Source organism: Microtus oregoni, unplaced genomic scaffold (assembly GCF_018167655.1).
Source record: "Microtus oregoni isolate MIOR12 unplaced genomic scaffold, Mior012 000005F_ref0000423, whole genome shotgun sequence".
In the NCBI taxonomy this organism is placed as follows: domain Eukaryota; kingdom Metazoa; phylum Chordata; class Mammalia; order Rodentia; family Cricetidae; genus Microtus; species Microtus oregoni.
In genome coordinates, this window is record NW_024543064.1 from 59,445,407 (window position 1) to 59,469,470 (window position 24,064).

Genomic DNA, 24,064 nt, shown 5'->3' on the forward strand with positions numbered 1-24,064 from the left:
TCATTGATTATCTTTGCTGGTGTTCAGTTTACCTTCCAGCATCATGAATGCTAGTCACTAGGGTTGAAGCTTCTCATAGGGCACCAGCTCAACTTCTTCATAGTCAGTTCATAAGTAAGTGTTGCCTTCATCAATAAGACCTTGCCCTCAGGTTGTGGAGGGCAACCAATAGCCCTGGCAATAGTCTATGATGTTAGAGGGTTTCATGGGACTCCTTTGGCCAACACCTCAAGGTGCCAACCACCTTGAAGCACTGGAGGTTTTACTTGGTTACATAACATGTCTAGTTGGGACATTATCTCCCCAATTTTTGGTGATCCGTTTAGATTGCTTTTCTCACACACACACACACACACACACACACACACACACACACACACACACTTTATTATGCTTCTACAGAAATCGGTTTCTATGTAGCTTTTCAAAAGGGCTTTAGTGTTAGTTGTCCCTCTCTTTATTCCCTTCTTTACCCTTCTTTCCCCTTTCCCCTCCCTTTAATCCTCCTATTCTCATTTCCCCTTTCTTTCTTAACATTATATTTTATATGCGCTTCCATGGAAGACCCTCTTCTAGCCCAGCCCATTACTATCTGCTTAATGTCTGTATTTATTCAGATTATAGCTGATGGGTATAGTAGCCCTGTCCTGCTCAGAAGAAAGGGTTCTACAACACTTGACTCCTCCTCCAGCCTTTGTATTCTTTCCTAGTCCTCTTTAGGGATTCTAAATTGTATTTCTATGTTGCCTGCCCTCCCTCTCTTCCTTCCTTCCCCTCTCTTCTTCTGTTTTGGAATTTTTATAAGTGTCAAAATAATCTTAAGTATACCTAAGTCTCTCTCCCACCAGCTACTGGTACACTCTCTCCTCATCTTGCTTCATAACGTCATTCTTCTAGAACCTACTGAGTTTTCTTTGTGTTGCCCATGTGAACAAGGGTTTGGGTTCATTCACTGAGGCCTGGGCAAGCTGCCCATGGCTGCACCCCTGAAGAAGAATAACTCTCCCTCCTCCAGTAGTCATTGATTGCCAGCGGCTCCTTAATTACGGTTGGGGCCTTGGGAATCCCCACCTGTGTGCTGGAATTTTTACTGACTTGATCTTCTGCAGGTCTTGTGCAATAATCATAACTGCTGTGAGTTTATGTGGACAGTTTCTGAGTCATGCCCAGAGGACAGCATTTTGTAGCCCTTGACCCTGTCATGCAGTTCTCACAGACTTTCTAACCCCCATGATGTCCTGGGTGCAGAGGGAGGTGTTAATAAGATGTTCCCTTTGCCACAGAGCACTCAATCACACCGCTGTGTCTTAATGAGGCGTTAGCCCATCTCCCTCCCTCTAAGATGCAGTTTTAAGTTCTTCTCTTAGGAACATTTGTACTATTCTAGATGTTGAATTTATTTTCTTATTTCATTAGCCATGGTCGGTATTTCCTCTTGCTTTTCAACGCAATAAGTCCATGGACACTAAAATTTCTCCTGTTTCCCCATTTTCTTCTTCCATTGTAGATGCCACTTTCATCTGTCTTCCTCTAGCTTTCTACCTCATTTTGAGACAGACTTTCTCACTCAAATGTAGATAACCATCTCAGCTAGTCCAGGTGACGAGTGGTTTCCCAGGACCCACCACCTGGCTTTGTCTCCCAGTGTTGAGGTTGCAGGCATGCCCTGCCACCCCTGGCTTTTCCGAATTAGGTCTCTATGGTTGTTGAGCAGACACTTTATGCACTGAGCCATTTCTTAAGCCCCCAAATGTGATTTCTTAATAAAGTGAACAGTATTTTTGGTTACTTTGAGTTGTGGCTGTAACTTTAGGACAAATTTGGAGTTTTCCACTTCTGGTGTCAGGTGAGTGGCCAGAATTCCCACATGTTGGTGATAGAAACCTCTCTGATTTCTCAGTGTTTATGATTTCAGACTTTGGAGGTTAGATCTATTTAGCCTGTATATGCGTTCATGTATACATACACACATATGAGGATATGTACAAACATATATCCATATACATATGCATGTAGCTTTGTATGTGTTAAACTTATTTATACTGTGTAGATTAATACAGACAAGAACATGTAACGTGCTTAGCAACTTAAGTAGATTTCTAAAAGCTGAAAATTGGTGAATTTATTGCTATAATTAGGTAAAGTATATATTCACAGATAAGATGTTATTGTTGAAATATTTTCTTACAGTCATTTGTTTCTGTGGTTTTAAAATTTGTTATATTTTCCATTGCCACATAGTTGTTGAGCTGAATCTTTCAAATTCCTGTTCTTCCCTATCACTTCCTGTAGGGTGTTCTGGTTGTCTTCACCTTACTGTTTAGGAGGTGGTTAATTAGTATTTGCTTTGAGTGTTGTAAAATGTTAATTCATCTGGCTTACAGGAATTTAATGATTGTGAGGTGAGAAGTATCACATAAACCAACTAAATACAACCCTTCAAATAAGTCAGTTAGCCTTAAAATATTTGGCACTAAATGATCCAAAATTCAGCATCCTTTATGTATACAGAAGAAGTGTCTTATTTCAAAATAAATTATTTGCCACTTAGCTCTGTCAAAAACCGAACAAACAAAACCACCACAGTGTACCCCCACCTACTGCAAGTAAATGGAACTTGGTTGATATGTTCCTGCCAAGACTACAGTTCCTGTCCTTTTCCTCATTGAACTCTTGCCCTGTTATTCTTATCCTTTCCTTTCTTGCTCAGGTTATGTTGTCAAGGCTGACAGGTTTTTTTTAAAATCAAAAGAGTTAATGTAGAAATCCACAGAAATACAGCAAAGACTACAGGTACTGCAGTCAGGCAGCCTGAACTTAAATTTTAGTTTCGCCACTAAGTTTGTGTGCATTTGTGTATGGGCATACAAGTGTATATTTTTGTGTACGTTTGTGCCTGTGTCTCAGTTTCCCCATTTCCCCGAGGCTGGCCTTGTAAGCATCTCTTCAGTGACCTGTCACTGTTGCCACCCCCAGCTCACATCCCCATAACATAGTCCTCTAAGGGACTTTCTTTCCTTGCCCACTCCAACTTCTCTACCACATTACCACCGTTTGTCCAGCCTGAAGTGAGCAGTTTGGATGGGTGGAGACTTTCAATTCCTCGTCCCTTTGCTTTCCTCAAAGAGACATCCTCTGTGGTTATTCACAAAGTCAGGCTGCTCTAATAAAGAAGTGGCTGAACGCAGTCCAGGTGGCTGAGGGGAAGTCAGTCATCGGGGCCAGATTCTCTCCTCTTGAGCTACATGCTCATTTCACATAACCAATTAGACAATTGCAACCCTTATACCATTCATGCAGTTCTGATGTCTCTGTTTCTATAGACATAGATGTCTGTACTGGTGTCGTATTTTACCGATGCGGACAAACTGAGGGGTTTTAGGCATAATGCAATGCTGCCTGCTGTCTTTCCTGGTCCAATTTAGAAACGGCTGGCTGCCTGAATTTCTTTGTTTTCCATGATATTTAGTAGAGTTCGCCCTAACTTCCTGGGTTGAGTTTAAACTTGAATATTAGATCACTATTAAAACGTCAAAGCCAGCACCTCCCATAAGAGCCTATCTTTCATGTTCTTTTTTACTTTGGCCACTCAGATTGTGGTATCCTCGTCATTATTTGTGATCTATTTGAAAGTTTATTTTTAGTATCACAGTTTATGTTATCCCTTCCTATACACAACCTCTTGAAGTACACACTGCAGGTTGTAGGAATTATCCTGGTGAAATGTTTGGACAAATAAACTCATCTGGAAAATTTTATTGGTTTTGGTTATTAAAAATTTGATGATCATTAGTTTGTCAAATTCAAGTTCTATTAATCTGGGAATCTTCCACAATGTCGCAGAGCAGTTAGAACAAGACAGAAGGGAGCTAGAGGGAGGAAGCAGAAAGTCAAGCGTCAGCATGGAGTTGTCAGCATGGCGAAGACAAGGAAATTGAAAGCCACACATAATTAGAAAGTTCAGTTCCTACAACCTTCGGCTAGAGTTATGGACAAGTCCAGTTAGACAGAATTAGACACTAAAGAGACCATTCTGCTCCAGAAAACGAAGACAAAGAAGCATTCAATAGAATTGCATGGATGAGAGTTGTATGCCTCAGCATTACAGGTTGCAAAGTTTGTGCATGTGTATTTATGTTTAAATAGTCATTTGCTTTTCATATTTGAGATGTGAATTATGCACATGCCTTCCCTGTGCATTACTCGATATTCAGTCGCTCCGATTCATCTTTAGGCAGAGAGATATGAATTATGCAGCACATGGAAGCTTCACAAGGAATGTTAATTAGTCGGCGCTCTACAGTAGCATTTAATGCTGAGGTTAATGATTTAGAAACAGTTCTTAAAAACCCACTGACTAGAGCCAATATATATGAGTTAGATCAGCTTTTATTCCGTGTCAGTGGCAGGTGGATGTGTATGTGTCTAAGCTCCCACTTTTTATGCATAAGAGTGTAGAGGCTGGTGGCATGTATTTAAGCTGTCTGCTACCAGCCCCAGCTAAAGGACATGCTCCTCTGTGTGTGACAGAAACCACCCTCTCATTTCGTTATTGTCTGAATTTTGCCATGGACGTTCTTATGGAAAGTATTTGTCTGATATTTGACTTTTGCTCAAAGAAAGCTTTTAGAAATGATTATTTGATTTAATTTTTTAGATTTACCTATTTTATGTGTTTGAGTGTTTTGAAGGCATGTATATATGCGAACCGTGAACGTGAAGGGTGTGAGGTACCAAAGAATTGGAGTTATGCTTGTTTGTGAGCTGTCGCGTGGGTGCCGGGTGTCAATCTCTAGTCTTCTTCAGGAGCTGCTGCTGCTCTTAAGCACAGAGCCACCTTTCCAGTCTTTATTTGATTCTTTTCCAGACAGGGTTTCACTATGCAGCCCCGGCTGGCCTTGAACTTGCAGTGTGGATGAAGACTAGGCTAGCTCTGAACTCTCAGAAGTGTGTCTGTCCCTCCCACCTGAGTGCTAAGATTACTGACTGTTGCTGCCACACCCAAGAAAGCTTTGTGAGGTGATGATAATGATAAAGGGTGGATAGTGGAGATAAAGAGAGCACTAAATAGCTCATGTTATAAAAAATACATTTCTGGTTTCTTATATATATAACATAAAACTGGTATCTAGTGTCACTGAATGCTTTGTTTATAAATTTGAATGGCATTTATTTTTGTGTGTGTATGTGCTCACATGTGCATGCATGTGTGCATATAAACATGTGTACCACCTGTGGAGGTCAGAGGATAGCTGGTATGTGTATGTTTGTGTCCTTCCACCATGCTGGTCGTGGGGAACAAATGCAGGTTATTAGGCTTGACAGCAAGCACCTTTGCCTGCTGAGCCAACTCTCTGACCCACCACTGTGTACTTTATTAAGAATTCCTGTTTATTCTACAGATATTATTAATAATTTAAGTTTCACTGTAGAAGTCACCCACTTCCTGATGTTTATTGGTTTTTAATGTGTAACATTAGAAGTATGTTGATTGTGTAGGAAGTTGTTTATTAAAATATGTGTAATACTCCATATAGATCAGATGTTGGGTGTAGACATAATTAGTAAAGTGATTTCAAATTGCCAAAATTCAGTGAGTCAACAAACCAATTTAAAAAAAATATCCCAAGGATATTAGATTTGAAAATGTTGTTCCTTAATTTAGTTTGTCTATTATATGTTATTTTAATTATTCATAGTATTGCTGAACATGCCAGGAAATGTCCTGTAATGAATTTATTAAATAATGTAGTTTCAGTAATATGAACGTGCTATATTTAGTAGCATGTTTTAAAGTCTCAGATTAAAATGCTTTGTAAAGAGCCACCTAGCCACTTCAAAACATGAAAACAAGTCTCTGCTTGGTAACTCTATCCATTTTGTAATTTTGAAACCAAATGCTCTTTTTAGAAAAAGAATAATTTGAGCTATGTTGCTATACATAAAGGGCAGATGATTTTTCTAGGAAACGAAAATACATATTCCCACTGGCATAGAACAGTAATCTTCACATAGGGTATCGCTTTCTGATGTGTATCAGTGAACATGGATTCCCACCCCTCCCCTCCTATGGATGCAGTAAATAGGAGATTGCTCCTTTTGCTGAGAGGGCCTGCATGCATCCTCTTTGTTGTGTCATGCCAGATGGTTAAGGTGTATCAGATGGGTTATACAGCCCTGGCCTTAAGTGAGTGCATTAGACGTGAAGGAGAATGGACCTGAAGATGGAGAATCTGAATGGAATTTATCTTCGGCTCCATTAGGAGGTTGAAGGGGGCATGAAAGAACTATTTCTTTAGTGTTGATGTGGATTTTTGCATGCCCAGAATCTCCTATTGTTTCTTATTTTTGCTATTAATAGTAAAGACTCACAAATTTGGTAAGTATAGACTTAGATTTTGTTCCTAAATAGATTATATAGAGATTTTATGTAGATAATGTGTGTGTTTGGGAGTATCTATTTTAAATTTTTCTTATTTTTGTGTGGGGGTATTTTTCCTTTATATGTGTGACTTTGTACCATGTGCATGCAGTGTCTGTGGAGGCCAGAAGAGGGCACCAGATCTTCTGGGGCTGTAGGTTGTGGGCCACCTTGAGGATGCTGGGAATTGAACCCAGGTCCTCTGGCAGAACAGCTAGTGCTCCTAACTTCAGAACCATCTTTCCAGCTCAGGTTATATGTTTTGAGGTATTGTGATGAGTAAGAAATTTAGTCACACTTAAAATAAAATATGAATAGTTACCTCCTTCTTAGGATTAACAGTAATTGCCTACCATTTTGTCCATTGATAGGCGAGGTCTTTGATGTGTTCGCTTGCTTTCTTCTCCCCCCCCCCTTGTCCTTAGTAAGAGAAAGATATTCTTCAATTGATAAAAATTTGACTTAAAAAACTTTTAGCTTACATTAAGAATTCTTTCTTTTTGTGACTTTATGGTTGGCATAGATGTTTAGGATTTCGTGTAACCTGGCTTCATTGTGTTACCTTGACTGTTTTCTGCTTCTGTCTCAATCTTGTGATGTACCTAGGCACTGCTATTCAAATGCAGTCTGTGTTGCTCCCTCTTTGAGTTTTTGTTCTGGTCAATTAATGCTACCTGTTCTTCTGTTTCTGATAGCAGGAGCCTGCTTCTGCTACTTGTTCCTCTGTTGGTTTCTTTAGAATTAGGATGCTCTCAGGAGAACCCCTTATTTTAGTTGTTACATACTTTATAGGTGGTGCTTTCCGTACCCATCAACCATAGATAGGTAAGCCGTAACTTATTAGTGGGGCCATTTGCTACTCACTTTTGTCCCTTCTCGGACAAGCGTATTGTTACCATTTGTTCATTATAAAACTTTTAAATTTATCTTTCCATGGTTGAAGAGATAGCTTGTCCTATGACATTCTCTGATCATAATGACTCCCTTATATATGTTTCTCACATGTATTATTCCTACCTGTTAAACTGCAGTTAAAATATTGGGCATTTTAGGGATGGATTAAAAGCAAAAGACAGATATTTTGTATAGCTGGAGTTCACAGAAGTTGACTCTAGACCAAGGGTTCTTAATCTATGGGTTGAGACCTCTTTGGAGATAAAATATCAGATGACATGCATATAAGATATTTTCATTATGATTCATAATAGTGCAAAATTACAGTTATGTAGTAGCATTAAAATAATTTTATGGTTGGGGATCACCAAAACATGAAGAACTGAATTAAAGAGTCGCAGCATTGGGAAGATTGAGAACCACCACTTTAGACTCCTCTTTACTATTTTGTTTTGAGAGTTTGGTTCTCTTCTCCTTTTTGCAGGACCCTAACAGGAGCATTCATACCAGCAGCAGCAGCAGCAGCAGCAGCAGTAGCAGCAGTAGCAGCAGCAGCAGCAGCAGCAGCAGCAGCAGTAGCAGCAGCAGCAGCAGCAGCAGCAGCAGTAGTACCAGCAGCAGCAGCAGCAACAGCAGCAGCAGCAGTAGTACCAGTTTTTCAAAGCCTCACAAATTAATGAAGGAGCACAAGGAAAAACCTTCTAAAGACTCCAGAGAACATAAAAGTGCCTTCAAAGAACCTTCCAGGGATCACAACAAATCTTCCAAAGACTCCTCCAAGAAACCCAAAGAAAACAAACCACTGAAAGAAGAAAAAATAGTTCCTAAGATGGCCTTCAAGGAACCTAAACCCATGTCAAAAGAGCCAAAAGCAGACAGTAACTTACTCACCATCACCAGTGGACAGCAGGATAAGAAGGCTCCCAGTAAAAGGCCCCCCATTTCTGATTCTGAAGAACTCTCAGCCAAAAAGAGGAAAAAGAGCAGTTCAGAGGCTTTATTTAAAAGTTTTTCTAGTGCACCACCACTGATACTCACTTGTTCTGCTGAGAAAAAACAGATAAAAGATAAATCTCATGTCAAGATGGGGAAGGTCAAAGTTGAGAGCGAGACGACGGAGAAGAAGAGGTCAACGTTGCCGCCCTTTGACGATATCGTGGATCCCAACGACTCAGACGTGGAGGAGAATATGTCCTCAAAATCTGATGTGAGTAGCCGTGGGCCCCCCCTTCTTCCCTTCAGCAAGTCTTGGGTTCTATTTCAGAGAGCTTCATGGTTTGAAATGAGAGAACATGGATGCTGTCCCTACAGAAATGAGGAAGGGGTGTAGCCTACCAGTGAATTTCCTTAACTAATGGGAAGAAGGAAATGCAGTCCTTGAGGAATCTGTGGAGGTTTTTAGACTACAATTGAAGTTGTTAAGGAAAGCTATATTCCACAATGCATTAAAGGTTATTTGAACAGCAGCATAAAGGTTCAGTGCCCTTGCAAGCTTTGTTGTTGTGTTCTGTACTGGTTGCTGACTTAAATTGTGTTCAAGCATTCAAGCTTGAAGGGAATGGAAAAACAAGTTCAAAGAGAAAAAAAAATATATGGAGAATTGGTTACAGTTTGCTGTATTTCTGTGTGGTACTAGGGCCTGAACCAAGGCCTTGCCTGACAAGCAAGCACTCTCCTCCTAAGCCAGACCCCTGCCCCAGTGCTGATATTTTTAACAGAGTTAAAGGAAGCTTTGTTATACCTGCATACTATGCATATTGAAATTTTGATATCCATATGTACCTGTAAAACTATTTCCAGTTTGAAAATCAAGCTGTCTTTTTCTTCACGGGGTAGCTCCTGACTGGGAAAGAGGGAATGCATAGTCTGCTGCGTATTTGCTGGTGGGCAGGATTATCTTCTGGATGCCTGAGAAGGCATCTCACCATCTAATACCCCAGTTGTTTGATATTGTGATGTGAGCTTATAATTACAGATTTGCAGAGTTGGCCGGAGGGATTTTGTAGTTATCTGTTTTAGCCTCTTACCCGCATAAGAAATCTTGCACATGTAGTGATAGGACTGTTGGAGCGCTTTTGATTCTGTTTTCACTTGCTATGAGGTTCCATCCTCTTCCTGGCATCCTTCTTTCTTTGGCTGTCAGTATGCTAGGTCAAGGTCAAGAAGGGTCACTGACTGCTTTACAACACCTTTCTTTCTGTCCTAGGATATCTCCTATGGATGTCCCTTCCTTAAATACTGGTGAAGGATAGGAGGCCTTTTCCATCTGACTCGGGTTTGCACTGTTGTGTATCACAAGCCAGCTAGAATCAGGACAAGGTGCCAGTTCCAGTTTTCTCTGGATACCTCCTCCTCATATTCTGTAGGGCCAATCCAAACTTCTTATCAAAGATCAGACTAGAAGCTTGTGTCACTCAAAATGCTACGGACTGAGTGATTTGTTCAGTGCTGGGGAAAGATTAAAGACTTACAGCTTGTGAAATGAAAATGAGTGGAAGGAGTTATTCTGCTCACCCAAGTATTTTTTTTTTCCTTGCTTGCTCCGAACCTCCCTCTTAGCTTGAGACTTATTCGTAATGCAGATACTACTTTTATGTGTATTTAGTGTTTGTTTCAGATCACCCTGAAATGCTCTCAGCGAGTGATTAATCTGTCAAGATTCGAGTTTGGCAACTCTCTCTGTGTTCTGAAATGTTATGACTTTTCTAGAAAGAAGGCTCTGAGTTGGGCTGTGAGTCACTGGTAAACTATGAGATCAACTTAGCGTGTCATCACTAGTGTTAGAAGAACCAGGATGCATTGTCATTAGTATGAGTAAGTGATGGTTTATGGAGATTCTACTTTAGAAAGAATGTGTTTCTTCAGTGATCAGAATTTTCAAAGGCCCCTTTCTTGGATGTTTGTTGATTTGTTAGGAGACCACGGGGCAATTATAAGGCACTGTGGCTCTTTTGCATGCATTTGTCACACATGGGCTTCCTCCTCCTTGGGTGTTTCTGCCTGTCCTTTTATTCATCTCTTGTTCTTTTCTCTTTAGGCATGTTTTATAAAACATGCCTTTCTTTTAATAAAAGTCTTATTCAGCTTGGTATGTTCATCCAAATGGATCCCCTAAAAGCTCTTTGAAAGCCAGGAGTTAGAACTGTTAATTACTTACAGCAGATAGTAAGTTCTTAGAATTATTGGGGATGTAAGACCAGTGATCACAAAAGGAATGGCTGCCATGTGCTGTGTGTAGCTCAGCAGACAAAGCATCTAAAAGCTTCTGAGTGTTGTTTAGGTAAAAAACTCAACAACTGAGCTTTCCTTATGCGTCTTTTGGTACAGTACTTTTATTTTGTTGCTCTTGGTCTAATTCTTTAAGCCATGAATTCAGGAGACTTTGCCCTTCGTAAAGGGTGCTGAGAGAACTAGAATTCAACTTATCCAGCAGTTTAGATAGCCATATAGATTGTCCCCTATATGGCATCTCACCTGTGATCAGGACAGCACCACAGGAACTGGAATGTTTTCCGAGCATCCAGAATCACTCTCAGCTTTAGAAACGTAGTTCCCATTGTCTCAGGGAGGGGGGTGAACTTGTTGGCCTCTGAGTACGGGTGATTCAATGGCCTGGTTTTTCCCGGGTCCTTTCAAGTTTTAAGATTTGGTTATGTTCATGTGTGGGGATGGAGTAGTAAGGAAGCTTAGATAGAGCAGGTAGAGATCATGGACTCGGGAAATGAGAAAAGAAGTGCGTGTGAGAAGAGATTAGGAATTAAGAGAGCTACAGAATAGTCTAAGGAGAGGGTCAGCCTTAAAAGGGCTTGCTACACTAGTGTGAGGACCTAAGGTTGTGTCTGTAGTGCCTGTATAAAAACCTAGGTGTGCCAGGACACACCTATCACCCATCTAGGGTGAGGTGTAAGACAAATGGATCCCCAGAGTTTGCTGACCAGCCAGTGTAGCCAGAGGTGAGCTGTAGGTTCAATAAGAGGTCCTCTCTCTCTCTCTCTCTCTCTCTCTCTCTCTCTCTCTCTCTCTCTCTCTCTGTGTGTGTGTGTGTGTGTGTGTGTGTGTGTGTGTGTGTGTGTGTAAGACCTGAAAGAAGTATACTACCAATCAACCTGAAAATACGGAAGGGGAGAATCTCATAGGGGCCCTGCTCATAGGCAAAGAAGTACAGGCAATTAAAGAATGCTGAGAGAGGGAGAAATCATCTTCCTCGGGGAAAAGCCTAATTGGTTGTTCAATAAATACCATGTGGTCAGCCCTGAAAACAACACAAACTGAGCAAGTCATATATTTAGGTGTGTGTGTGTGTGTGTGTGTGTGTGTGTAAAACGCAGTAAGTAAAGGAAAGGAGACTATGATTTCAGGAAAGAGTAAGGGGAATAAGGGAGCAGTTGGAGGTAGAAAAAGGGAAGGAGAACACGATCTAATTATATTTTAATTTTTAAATATTTATTTGAAAAGTGGCGAGTGAAGAAGACACCCAGCATTGTCCTCTTGTTTCCACATATATCCACAAACATATCTGAACATGTATATATTTATACAGCACACATACAACAACCAGCAGAAGGCTGGGGGGAGCAATTATACGTCTGATATGTCTATAAGGACATCTTGTTTCAGTGTAGTCTTCTTGTTGTTTGAAATAGGGGTTCTCTGTGTAGCCTGGAACTACTAGCCTGGCCTTGAACCCAGGGATCCACCTGCCTCAGTCTCCCAAGTGCTGGAATTAAAGGTGTGTGCCATCAGACCTCTCTTCATTTGGTATAGACTTTTTAAAGTTAAAGGGAACAGTATTCTAAAGAGGCTCTTCCATAACCAAGTAAAACTGGGGTTGTTGTTTTATTTGTTTTTGAGATAGGTCCCCATTCCATGGCCCAGGCTTGTCCAGAACTCACTATTTAGTCTAGGCTGGTCTCAGACTTACAACTATCCTTCTGCCTTGGCTTCCTAAGTGCTGGAATTACAGTTATCATCCCTAGCTAATGTGTGTGTGTGTGGTGTAGAAACAAAATGTAAGAATCAGTTATATCAGGAAGCTTTAGGGAGCCTAACTTGTTGATTCGTACAAGTCCTTTTGGTCAGATTTGCATGTGTATTTGTATATGAGAGAAGGGAAACCAGGTCAGTGCCCACAGTTTTGCTACACATTTTCCAGAGGCCTCGTATTTGTTAGAAGGTGACGAGGAGACAGGTGATGGGAAGCTTGCCAGTGTTGATGATTGCCTGTGTTTGTGTCCTGGTGCCATCAGGATTCTGGGCAGTAATGTTCAGAGGTTCTCGTCTGATCTGTGCTGTGGGAGTGTTATGAAAATTAAATCAGTCCTAGTAAAGCCATTAACACACTAATTAGGAAAAAAAAAATGCTCGCTACTGCTGTGTGTAACCTGGCTTCTGAGAAGCTTCACAACCTTGGCCCTGAAAGAGATGTTCTGGTCTTCAAGAAGGGACCGCAGAGCTTTCTCCCTTCTCCAGAAGTGTAGCCCTATATGGTGGGGGATAGGGATAATTGGCACGTGCCATTTTGTCTTGGGGTAGTCCTGCGATGGCATGGTCATGGGAAAAATACGGGTCAAAGTGTGGTTTTATACAAAAATTAAGACACGATTTTACAAGAACTTTTAACTTTGTATTAAATGTGATCAAAGAGATTATTCCACCTAGCAATGCAGCAGGTAGGACATTGGACTCTTCCTTCTGCTCCCCTGACCTTCATGGTAAAAGAGAACATATCCAGAAATGATTCATCATTGAGTTCCATTAACATAACCAAAGGAGTTCTTTCTGAATGTTTGTGATTCTTTAGATAAATTTTTATTTTCAAGAAAATTTTATCACACAAAAGTTCATCACTAAATTTCCCTGCAGAGGAATTTGGATAGGAGAAGGAGGGAGTGGAAAGAAGAGTCCCAACTCAGAGAGAGCAGGCAAATAGAGGAAACTTGCTAAGCAGATGCTGGATTGAGAATTCTTTATACTGAGAAACCTTGGGCACTTGTATTAGACTGTGGTTCTCAACCTATGGGTCATAGCCCCTTTGACAAACCTGTTTCCAAAAAATATTCACATTGTGATTAATAACAGTAGCAAAAATTATAGCAATGAAAATAGTTTTATGATTTGGAGTCACCACAACATGAGGAAATGTATTAAAGGATCCCACTATTAGGAAGGTTGAGAGCCCCTGCTTCAAGGCAAGCAGTTCCCGGTGTAGAGTTCATTTCTGATGCTGCATGCTGATGACACTTGGGCCTTGCTGACTGCCAAGCATCTGCTCTTGCTGGCGACTGTTATGAACAGTAGTCGAGAAAGGTGGGAGTCTGGGTATATCATTATCCACATGGTATTTATAATTGTGGCTTTCTATTAAGCTGCACATATTTTAATGGATAATAAAAATAATTCACACCTTCTGTAATTTCTTAGTTTCTTGCTTGCATTTGCTTTTTATGTGAGTGTTTTTAAAGGAAGCCTATGGAATTGAGTGATTGATTGTGGGAGGGGGCAAAGTTTGTATTCATAGCAGAAAGGTCAGAAAAATAGTAAATAAGGTTTTGAGATGGTCTAGTTACAGTGATCATTTCCCCATTTTCTGCCTTCATGCCTTTTGTTTTGCACTGTAGAGATTTAATCACAATGTACAGGTCATGGTCCGTTCCATCATCTTTTCTTGAAGAGGGACACATGACATCTGGTAAAAACATTACTCTTTGCAGTTGCGGTGTGAGAGTAAGACCTCAGCCGTATCTTCTGTGGAATTGACTGACCAAGGTGTTCTCGTGGATAGAAATCACGAGGGGGAAAAATAAAATCTCAGCATATGGCGGCTTCTTCTCCCTCTGACACCCTCCCCCACCCCCAGTGGACGGGGGTGGGGGGTGGGGGTGGGCAATACTTCAAACCACAGTAGCAGGGGTTTCTTTGAAAAAGAAAAAGGGAGACAGAAAGAGAATCAACATCCCGTCTTTTGTTGCACCTCGTTTCCTTGCGCCCCACCCTGTTCATTGCCCTCCTTAAACTGTCTGGGGCTGGCAGTAAGTGTCCTGCTGCTGAAGGCCTGGCCTTAGGTTTTTATGTGGTGGAAGGAAGGGCATTGCAGAACAGAAGAAGGTCTTTATTGTGTTTTCAAAGTGGCTTTTTAATGACTTGTAACTCCTGCGCATGCAGGAGCTGTAAAGGCTGTGTTTGGGGAGCTCCAGCTGGAAAGGCCATTCATTAGGGGCTGCCTCACTCCAGCGGGGAGCCTCTCATTCTGGGCTCCTATTTTCTGTGTTTTATAACTGAAGGTGGAATTACCTGAAGGGGCTACCGTTCTTTATTACCCTTGGCATATTTAGCTCGGTGTAGAACATTCATTAAAACAAGTGGATGAAAGTGAACGTTGTGGTATGAATGGACATCCTCACCTGCCATCTCCATGGGCTCTTTGTTTTCTGGTTGGAGGGGATCAGATCGGTGATGATATGCTCCAGCCAACCACATTGTCACTGATTCATTCGTAGGCCCGATTTTAAAGAGGAAGTCAGATAAGGCTAAGATTTTTTTAGTTTTTATTTTTCATGTATATGATTGTTTGCTTGTATGTATGAGCACCATGCATGTACCTGCTACCCATTGAGGCCAGAAGAGGGTGTTGAATGCCCTGAGTTGGAGTTACATACATTAGTAAATAGCTCTGTGGTTGCTGGGGTCTAACCCAGGTCTTCTGCAAGAACAGCAAGCGCTCTCAACACTGAGCCGTCTCTCCAGCCCCTAAAAGAATAAAATAAAATAAAGACAATCTTTAAAAAAAAAAATAACAACTACTTCCCTTGTTTTCAATACAGATTAAACTCAATATGATATCTTAGCTTTAAATTAGGTAATTCCTAAAGATCGTTGGGTTACAAAGGTTGTAAACATACAAAGGACTTTGTCATATAGTTGGCTGTCACCAGCAATTGTCACTCACATACACTGGTCTGGCATCCTTTCCAGTACATTCTAGATCTTTGAAAGGATTTCATCACCCACCTCTGCAGGGTACTATTTCACATTTTATTTTCTGTATAATTGTGCTCTCTCTCATCGTTAGACACAGCACAGTCTGCAGAACTAGCTGTCCCATACCAAGGGAATGTCCCACAGGTACAGTTGGGCTTGTCCTGAGCAATTCACATGCTAATTGCCTTGCTAAGTCCTCAGCACAATTCTGTGAACTAAGGGTCACAGTGGCCATCATTCTGTAGATGAGGAGAGGGAAGCTCAGAGATGACCCAAGATTGCCACATTTAAAGGTTGTGGAAACTGGCCCTGTGTGCTGACATACACATACGCTCAATCCTTTCAGTAGGCGGCCGGGGCAGAGAGGCAGAGGCGGGAGCTGCTCACTGTAAAGCGTCTTCTGACTCATTCCCTTACTCACAAATAGTTCCCACTTGCATTTGCTCGGGAGTTTATATTCCACAGAGCTAAGCTGCAATATTAAGCCTTCCCAGAAGGTGCCACCAAATAGCAAATGCCCTCCCCGCAACCCCCAATTGAGAGGCTCATTTTGGACTCTGGCTTCTATTTTGTAAGTTTATAAGGGCTGTGCATTCTTGACGTTAGGTGATAGGGAGAGAGCGGTTACCTTCTCTGGCTATGTAATTATTTAAACAAGTTTGAGAAATTGTTCTCAGTGGGCAACAATTTATGACTGTAAACTTTGAAGGCTGTGTCATGGTCCACAAAGAAAAATCACCCCTGCGGGGCTTCTTTAGGTCACTAAAGGTGACAGCACACTGAACTGCTCCAGAAAATGTCAAAGGTTCTTCTGTTAGGCAGGAGAAAACGGAAAAGCATTTACTTAAGTGTTTAGAGACAATACTTTCGCCTGTGAATTCTAAAAACACCCCAAATGGGATGTTTGTGTGTGAGGAGGCTTGGTGCAGGAGTATGGAGACATACAGTGTGTAACATAGAAAAGGCAAATTCCTTTATCTTCCTTAGAAGTATATTGTCGGTACTTCCCTAACCAATCAAGAAGATGAGTAAAGATGCCCTAACTAGGGATAGCAATACTTAGAATCACAGATCCTTGCTTTATCATGAGACCCCTCCCCTCCATCATCATCGTCCCCCTCCTCCTCCTGGACTGGTGTTGAGCTCTATAGTGCCAAGGATAACTTTGAGCTGCTCGTCCTCTTGTCTGTACCTTCCAAGAACTGAGATTTTGGTGCGGCAGTGCCAATGCATGCTATGTTGGTATTAAAGCCAGAGCTTCACCAACTCAGCTCTGAAGTCTTTTATTTGTTTTAGGATACCACAAACCACCCTTGGACTTTGAGCCATTATGTGTGGGGTGGGGGTGTGCACATGTGTGTGTGCACGGTGAGTGTAGGCCGGAGGCTGACATCAGGTGTCTTTCTCTGCTTGACCCCCATCTTACTTTTTGAGACAGTCAGCGAGACTGACTGACTAGTGAGCTCCAGAGATCCTTGTGTCTCTGCCTCCCCAGCACTGGGGTTGTAAATGTCTTCTGCCCTGTCGTCTTTCACATGAGTACTGGCTTTCCAGCTTAGATCTTCATTCCTACAAGCAGCTCACCCAACTTTCTCCCCAGCCCTTGAGGGTGTTTTGTTTGTTTTTTTTTCAGTGTTTTAAATAAAGTTTTCCCCTGTGTTTATATATATGAATAAAAAATAATGGGCCTAATTATGACATTTTTATGTATATTTTCTGCATTATACTTTGCTCATGTATTATACTCCTCTCCAGTATCAACCCTTGCCTCCCTTCCCACTGATCCCCTTTCTTCTGTGGTTCCATTTCTTTTTTTTTCTTTCCTCCTGTCCCTTTCCTTCCTTCTTCCACTCCCATTCCTGCCCCCCTCCCCATAGTTTTATGTTATGGAAAACATTTTCTTTTGAACATGTTTTACTGTAATATTTTTGTGTACAGATGTTGGATCATAGTTAAAACACAATTGATTTTGTTGCTTCTTTGTGTGATGCCATGTTAGGCTGTACAAGTGGCGCACAGTTAGAATTTAACATGTTCTCTTAAGTAAGTATGACTCAGTGAGAGGAAGGTTTGGGTGGGATCTGTGGAGTTGGAAAGTGGAAACAATACGAAAGAATATTGATGGCCAGTGTTGACAGTATATGTCGTCTTCACTGAAATAAAGAACTGCGGCGCTTACTGACTCTCTTTGTATTTTAATTTATTATTAGAGTGTGTGCTTAGTTCAAAGGACAGTCTCAGGAGTGGGTTCAGGAGTGGAGTGAATTCAGGTTGTCAGATTTGTGAAGCCAGGGCCTTTATCACTGAGCCATCTCATGGGGCTCACTAAATGTTTTTGAAGGAAAAAACGGAGTTTAGCTTTCCTCTTTCTGGCTTCCTTTGGTCAGCTGGTGTTGGTGCTGCGCTCTGGTGAAACAGTAAGAAAGAGGAAGCCGCTTGCAGTGTCTGAGAACCTGGATCTGAAAGGGAATGTGGGGAGAATTGAGATGATTTCTAAGACACTCCTGCTTCGTATGTAGCAGTAAGGAGCAAAACTGAAGAGTCTATGCCAGGGAGCTTGTTCATCAGTGTACTGTCTTACTAGGTTCTTCATGCTCTGTCAGTGCAAGGCTCCCGTCTGTTGTTCTGCCTGACCTAAAGTTGTACACATGAGGTTCCTGAGGAAGGGAGATAGGTACCCTCGTTCTGAAGCGCAGCCATGCCTGACTGTTAACTGTACCTTAGGAAGAATGCCCGTGGTGTGTGTGTGAGCCAAGAACAATACTCCGAGGGTCAAAAGACAGACAGGTTCCATTTATTTATAGAGGCCTACAAAATAGAGATTTTAGTAATAATACTTACCTTGTGAGATTATAGCTTGTAGATACAGCCTGTCGTGTAGGTATTAATTAGGTCAAGGAAAAACATGTCATTTGCAAGAACATACTACTTGGTAATTTTATGGATTGTATTCTGTGAAAACCCAGCAAAAGTGAGACAAAGACCAAGACACTGCAGAAACCTGGTGGTTGTGTAGTCTATGACAAAATGTTTCAAGGTTTCCGTATGTATTTGTGTGTGTGTGTGAGAGAGAGAGAGAGTGTGTATACGAGTGTGTATACATGTGTGTGTTGGGTATGGGGTACACAGGGAAGACAGAGGTTGATGTTGTCTTCCTCAGCCATTCACCACCTTGCTTTTGGAGACAGGGTCTTTCCCTGAATCTGGAGCTTGCCGATTTGGCTGGCCAGAGAGCCCCAGGAATCCTCCTGTTTGTGTCTCCCCAGTGCTGGGTTTAAGGAGATATGCTGCCATTCCTGGCCTTCATTGTGGGATGCTGGGGAATGGACTTCGGTCCTCATACTTGTATGGCAAGAATTTCGCTGATAGCTATCGTCACAGCCCTGCATATATTTATAAAATACTTGTTTTCTGTTTGCCTAGCCCATGCTTTTGTTGGAAATCAAAGAAGAATCTTTCTGAAACTGGTCTGATGTTATGTAGTCCAGCCAACCCCACTCAGAGTGACCTGACACACTTCAGTTTATGAAGTGCTCACTGCATTCCAGCTTTCCTCTGCTTCTCCATTGTTTTTTTTTTCAGCATTGTTTTAATTAAAAGTGAACCTCATACTTATTCCTGAGATTACAATAGGGTCTTTTTGTCACACTATGTGGATCCTGAGGATTAAAGTTAAGCTGTCAGTCAAACTTGGTAGCAAGTGTTTTAACCTGCTGAGTCCTAAGCTTGTGTGTGTGTGTGTGTGTGTGTGCGTGTGTGTGCACAGGTGTGATTCCAGGTGCCCGCATTCCCTGAAATGCTGTGGAAGCTGGAGGATAACTCTAGGGAGTCAATTCCCTCCTGGTAGCTTGTGGGATATAGGGATCGAACGCAGGTGATTAGACCTGCATGTGGTGAGCATTTCGACCTGCTGAGCCATCTTGCCAGCCCCGTGATATGTTTCTAATTGCTTGTTTTCTCATACCCTTAAGTCAAGATCCAGCCACACTAGAATGCTAGCTGCGGCTTCCTCCACTGTTGAGACGCTCTCGGAGACTTGCCATTCACTTCTTGCCCCTCACCTAGAGGGAAACCACCTACCGTTCTTGCTTTGTGTAATCAAATCAGGGATTTCATAGTTCCCTTCCAATTGCAGAGGTTTGACCGATCAGATGAGTCGTGTCTGCCCGTGTCTGCTCTCATCAGGCCCGTAGGCCTACTCAGAGCTCTGTGGTTTCTTTACTCTTGTCAGGAACTGTAAAGATGAAAACGCATTCTTTGGTGTGAAGGTTTATGGTCAAGTTTAGAAACCATACAAGACATCTCTGCAGTGCTTGTGATTTAGCCACAGGGTTCTCAGGCAAGAAGATTAAGGACATCTCTCACACTTGAGTTTTGCAGAGGAGAGCTGGAGGCCATATTCAGTAATTTACATGAGATACAGAAGAAGTAACTCTAGGACCTAGTCCTTCATCTACATGATGTTGGCACTTTGCCCATTGAGTCACCTCACCAGTGTGTGACCTCCCCTGAACATTTGAAAGTGTCCCCTAGCTTGCCGTTACTACCAAAGAGTGGGTCCACTCACACTGCCTGAACCCCGAGCTGGTCAGCTGTTGTTATCTCAACCTGTGCACCTGTCTTGGGTACACCTATCTGAGCAGACCTTCTCTGGAGTATCTCTTGTCCTGACAAACTGAGATTAAGGTGTAAACCCAGGTGGATATGACAGAGCTGACCAGTGAACATTCTGGTAGACTCCGCACTGGTCATCTCTGACTGTCTTAGAATTACTGACCAGAATAATGATTCAATGTATTTTAAGGAAGAAAAATCCCTAGGCAAAATAGCTAATGATACATTTAAATATCTGACAGGTCCAAAGTCTTCATCCTGTTTAATATGAAAACACACAGAGAGCATCATAGTCCTCTAGTGTAAATGAAGTCTTCACATGTACAGCTGGAACTTGGATGTGATGTCTGGTGCTCCAGTTACTACAGTGTGGGAATATTTGCTAAGCATACAGGAGCATGGATACATGGAGGAACTGGGCTCCTCCCTCATAATCTCATGGAACTGCCATGCTTACCCTGCTGGATTTCTCGTTCAGTGAAAGAAAACTAAGCTCTACAGTTCATTTCTCATGTGTATTTTATTAGTGGAAGCTGTGCCTCCCATGAGCTCACCCCACCCATATCCCCAAACCCGTCTATGCATAAGTAGGTTGGTATGTAGTCTGCCTATGTACTAGTCCCTGGGCAGTAGGGGCAGCACAGAAATAAGATGCATACAGATGCTTCCAGGGGCAGCTGTCATTGGTGCAGTGCAAAGTATGTCTCCTCTCAACCTCCTTTCAGTTGGCCGGCTTTCCAGGTTTAGTCCCTAAATGTCTATGGATCTGTCACCTCCTTTTCTCTGCTTCATGATAATGAGCTGCTGTTCTGTGGTTCCTCACCCTGACCTAGCTCTCTGAGTCGAGACTGGGTTGTCACCTCCCAACTCCTGCCTCATGACTTTGGCCAGTTTTAAAAATTTCTTTCTTGAGTATGTTCATATAGGTCTACAATGAAATATGATCACATCTATTCTCCTGGAGTCTCTTCCAGCTTCCTCTAGAATCCCCCAACTTGTCCACATCCCAGCTTTATGTCCTTAAAACATTAATCCACTTTCATTTTTGACATTTATTTCTTGTATGTGTGTTTGGGGCGGGGCATGCCTGTACCATGGCCTGTGTGTACGAGTCAAAGGTAAGATGTGGGCTGAATGTTCTTACTTTCACCCTCTGGTGCTGAACTCAGTTGCCAGGCTTCATAGTGTCTTTACCTGCCGTACCCTACTAACCCTCAAGTCTACCCCCCTTCCCAATGTTCTAAAACACAGATCTGTTCTGGAAGGAAATAGGTAAGAAAATAGATATTACCTCATTAAAATGATGATGTTATCAGTCCTTTTCGGAACAATATTGTGTCTTTATGTTTTGTGAGACAAAGTCTCACTAAGTCGCTCAGGCTGGCCTCAGAGTTGCTATGTATTCCAGGATGGCCTTAGTCCCTCAATGCTTGGGTTTCTGGCATATGCCTCCCTGCCTGCAAAATACTAGCTTTAGAACCTGTCGTTTTTCATAAACCATTTCATTGTTTCACATGTGAGATCCATTTGTGGATAAGAGCCAAATTATATTGAGATGTCCCATTTTTATTTTTATTGTCTCTCATTTATGTTTTTCCAATATCTGAAATATAGAATAGTATAATGAACTTTTTGCATCCCCTCGAATGGTCGTTGATTTATTTCTTTTTTGTACAGTGGAATTCTGGTTTCTAATGAGATTCAGTATACCTTATTCCACTCATAGATATTTCACTGTGAATCTCTGGGAAAGTCAGAGTTTTCAAAGAACAGAATAAAAGCATCATGAACATAGATAAACTATTTCATGATGCTCACTGCTGTCGGATATCCAGCCACCGAGGAGATTTTTAATAAAATCAAAATCGCACAAATTCTTTGCGTTCCTTGTGTAAATTGGAATTCAAATGAAGTCCCAGTTTTATACTCTGTAATAAAATCTGTTACCTGTGTTTTCCCTTCTCTCCCCCTTTAAGCATAAAATGCAAGGGGAACTAGGTCTCCTGTCCTAAATTGTCTGTTTGGATTGGAGTGTCTTCCTGGTGCACTTTCTGCAGATGAGCTGTCGGGGGAGGGGCACGGTCAGATTCAGGTTACTCTTCAGGAGGGGAAGAGGATTGTTTCCTGGGGTTTCAGGTCTTGTCCCTTAGGTACTGCAAGGAAGGGTTTCTGTGTTAACAGCCTTAGCTGTTCTGTGCCCACAGGCTCTAATTCATTAAGAGTTTTAGGGGCTGGAGAGACGGCTCATTGGTTAAGAGCACTTGCTGCCCTTGCAGAAGATGGGAGTCTGGTTCAGGCAGCTCACAACCACCTGTCACTCCAAGGGTTCCGACACTCTTATGGCTTCTGTGCATGCCTGCAGTCACACACACTTTACACACGTGTGTTTATAAGCAGTTCTGCTTTTAAGTAGTAAATTGGAGATATTCTATTATCCCTACTTTCTGGCCCCTCCTTTGTTCCTTCTGTGTAGGCAAAGGTGCAGTTGTGAAGGAGAGGGAGACTGTCTAATGCTTCCCCTTTATCACTTTTTAAAGGGAAGAGTTTGGTTCCTTGCACACTGCAGCAGTTTCAAGCGCTTTAAATTTCATTTATTCACTTACGTACTGAAACCCTGGGAGCTGGACGTTGGGCTCGGCGCGTTTAGTCAGGTGTTCTACCACTGAGCGATGCCTTCTGTCCTTTATGCTGTGTTGTATGCCTTGCTTTTTATCTTTTAAACCTGACTCTTGGCTCCCTCATTTTTCTCCCTCTCCCCATGCTTCCTTCATTCTAAAATGTTGAAAATTCTGGATTTCCGGGGAAATGAGTTTGAGCCTTTTGTGATCTGCTTAACTGAGGCTTTTCTAAGTAATTGCCTCCACCTGTTATCCTTCACAGCCTTGTGCTTCTTCCACAAACAGTTTATATATACTTTGAATATAATTGCTATTTTCTTATCGTATTTTTTTCAATCAATTCAACACATTGAAGACAGACCTGGTTTAAATACAATTTCTTAGATCTTTGCACTGTGCCTGTCCGTAATTGCTCCTCAGCAAATGTCAAGTAGTACAAAGATGTGTGAACACACACACACACACACACACACACATCCTTTTTACTAATTCTTGTATTTATAATTTGAGAGTCTTAACTGTGAACATATCTGAGCAGTTAGGAACACTGATTTTTGGTCTGTCCCTTCTGGGGATGGAGCGGGCAGGGGCAAGAGAACTCACTATATCAATAAGAGATGTCTTGGCTCTCATACAGGGACACTGACAGAGTCTAAGCCACACATGTGCAATCAATTTTATACAGTAGAATCCTGGGGTAACTTGGGAACCAAAGTAAAGGTGTCTGGGTGCGATTGTGTGGTGGTTGCCTGTCTTTGTGTTTGAGCACATGAACTTGCCAAGTGTGAGAATTCTTCAGAACGTCTTGGAAAACCCTTTATAAAACTGCTTCTACCGTGAAGAATATTAAACAAGAAAATAACGGGGGGGGGGAGCAAAGATTACAAATTAATCTTTTATTGTGACAGCAGAAAGATGTGGGCCTGAAAATCCCCAAATATTTGCTTCTGTGTTTTTAAAAAAGCAAATAGTTTCAGAGAAATTTCAATAACAGGATGTTGAAATGAAAGAAGTTTCTGCCTCCCTGTTTCCTACAGAGGACTGTGCACAGGCCTGATAACGTGAGACTTTCGGGACCACCTTGTTTTTGCTGTCTGCACGGTGAAATACGAGTCCATTCCCTCTAATGTTTGTATGTGCCTTTGAAATTATTGCAACTGGTAAAATGCCACTTGTGTGTAGTACAAAATGACGGTGTTTTCCCCTTCCCGTTTTCTCAGGTTGCATAATTGTCGAGACAAATTAGTTTAATAACTTTAATTTGATGAGCCAATCTTTACTCAGCAGCCGTGCTTGCATATCTGCAACCGCGCAATTAAATGTTTATTGTATATGTGGAAGAGTCAGTTAAAAAAATTACTGCAGGAGGCATCTGGTAGTGCAGAGTTAGCTGCACAGTCATCCAGCAAGACAGCAAAGGTGAGGGAGTGCAGTTAGTTCCCTTGAAGAAGTCACTGTATTTGTGTTACCACTGCTGCTCTCAAACACGTATTTAATTATACACGCTGGAAGGCCGTTCCATAGTCAGAGTGGTTTTACC

At 41.8% G+C, this 24,064-nt stretch overlaps 1 protein-coding gene across 2 annotated transcripts in view; it reads left to right on the forward strand.

The window, feature by feature from the left end:
- Mllt3 (MLLT3 super elongation complex subunit) overlaps positions 1-24,064 on the forward strand; it is a 268,650-nt gene that overhangs the window by 195,797 nt on the left and 48,789 nt on the right. For both annotated transcript variants that reach the window (XM_041651803.1, XM_041651804.1), the window contains exon 5: positions 7,800-8,522. In XM_041651803.1, the coding sequence (XP_041507737.1) occupies positions 7,800-8,522 (723 nt within the window). The remainder of the gene's footprint in view (positions 1-7,799; positions 8,523-24,064) is intronic.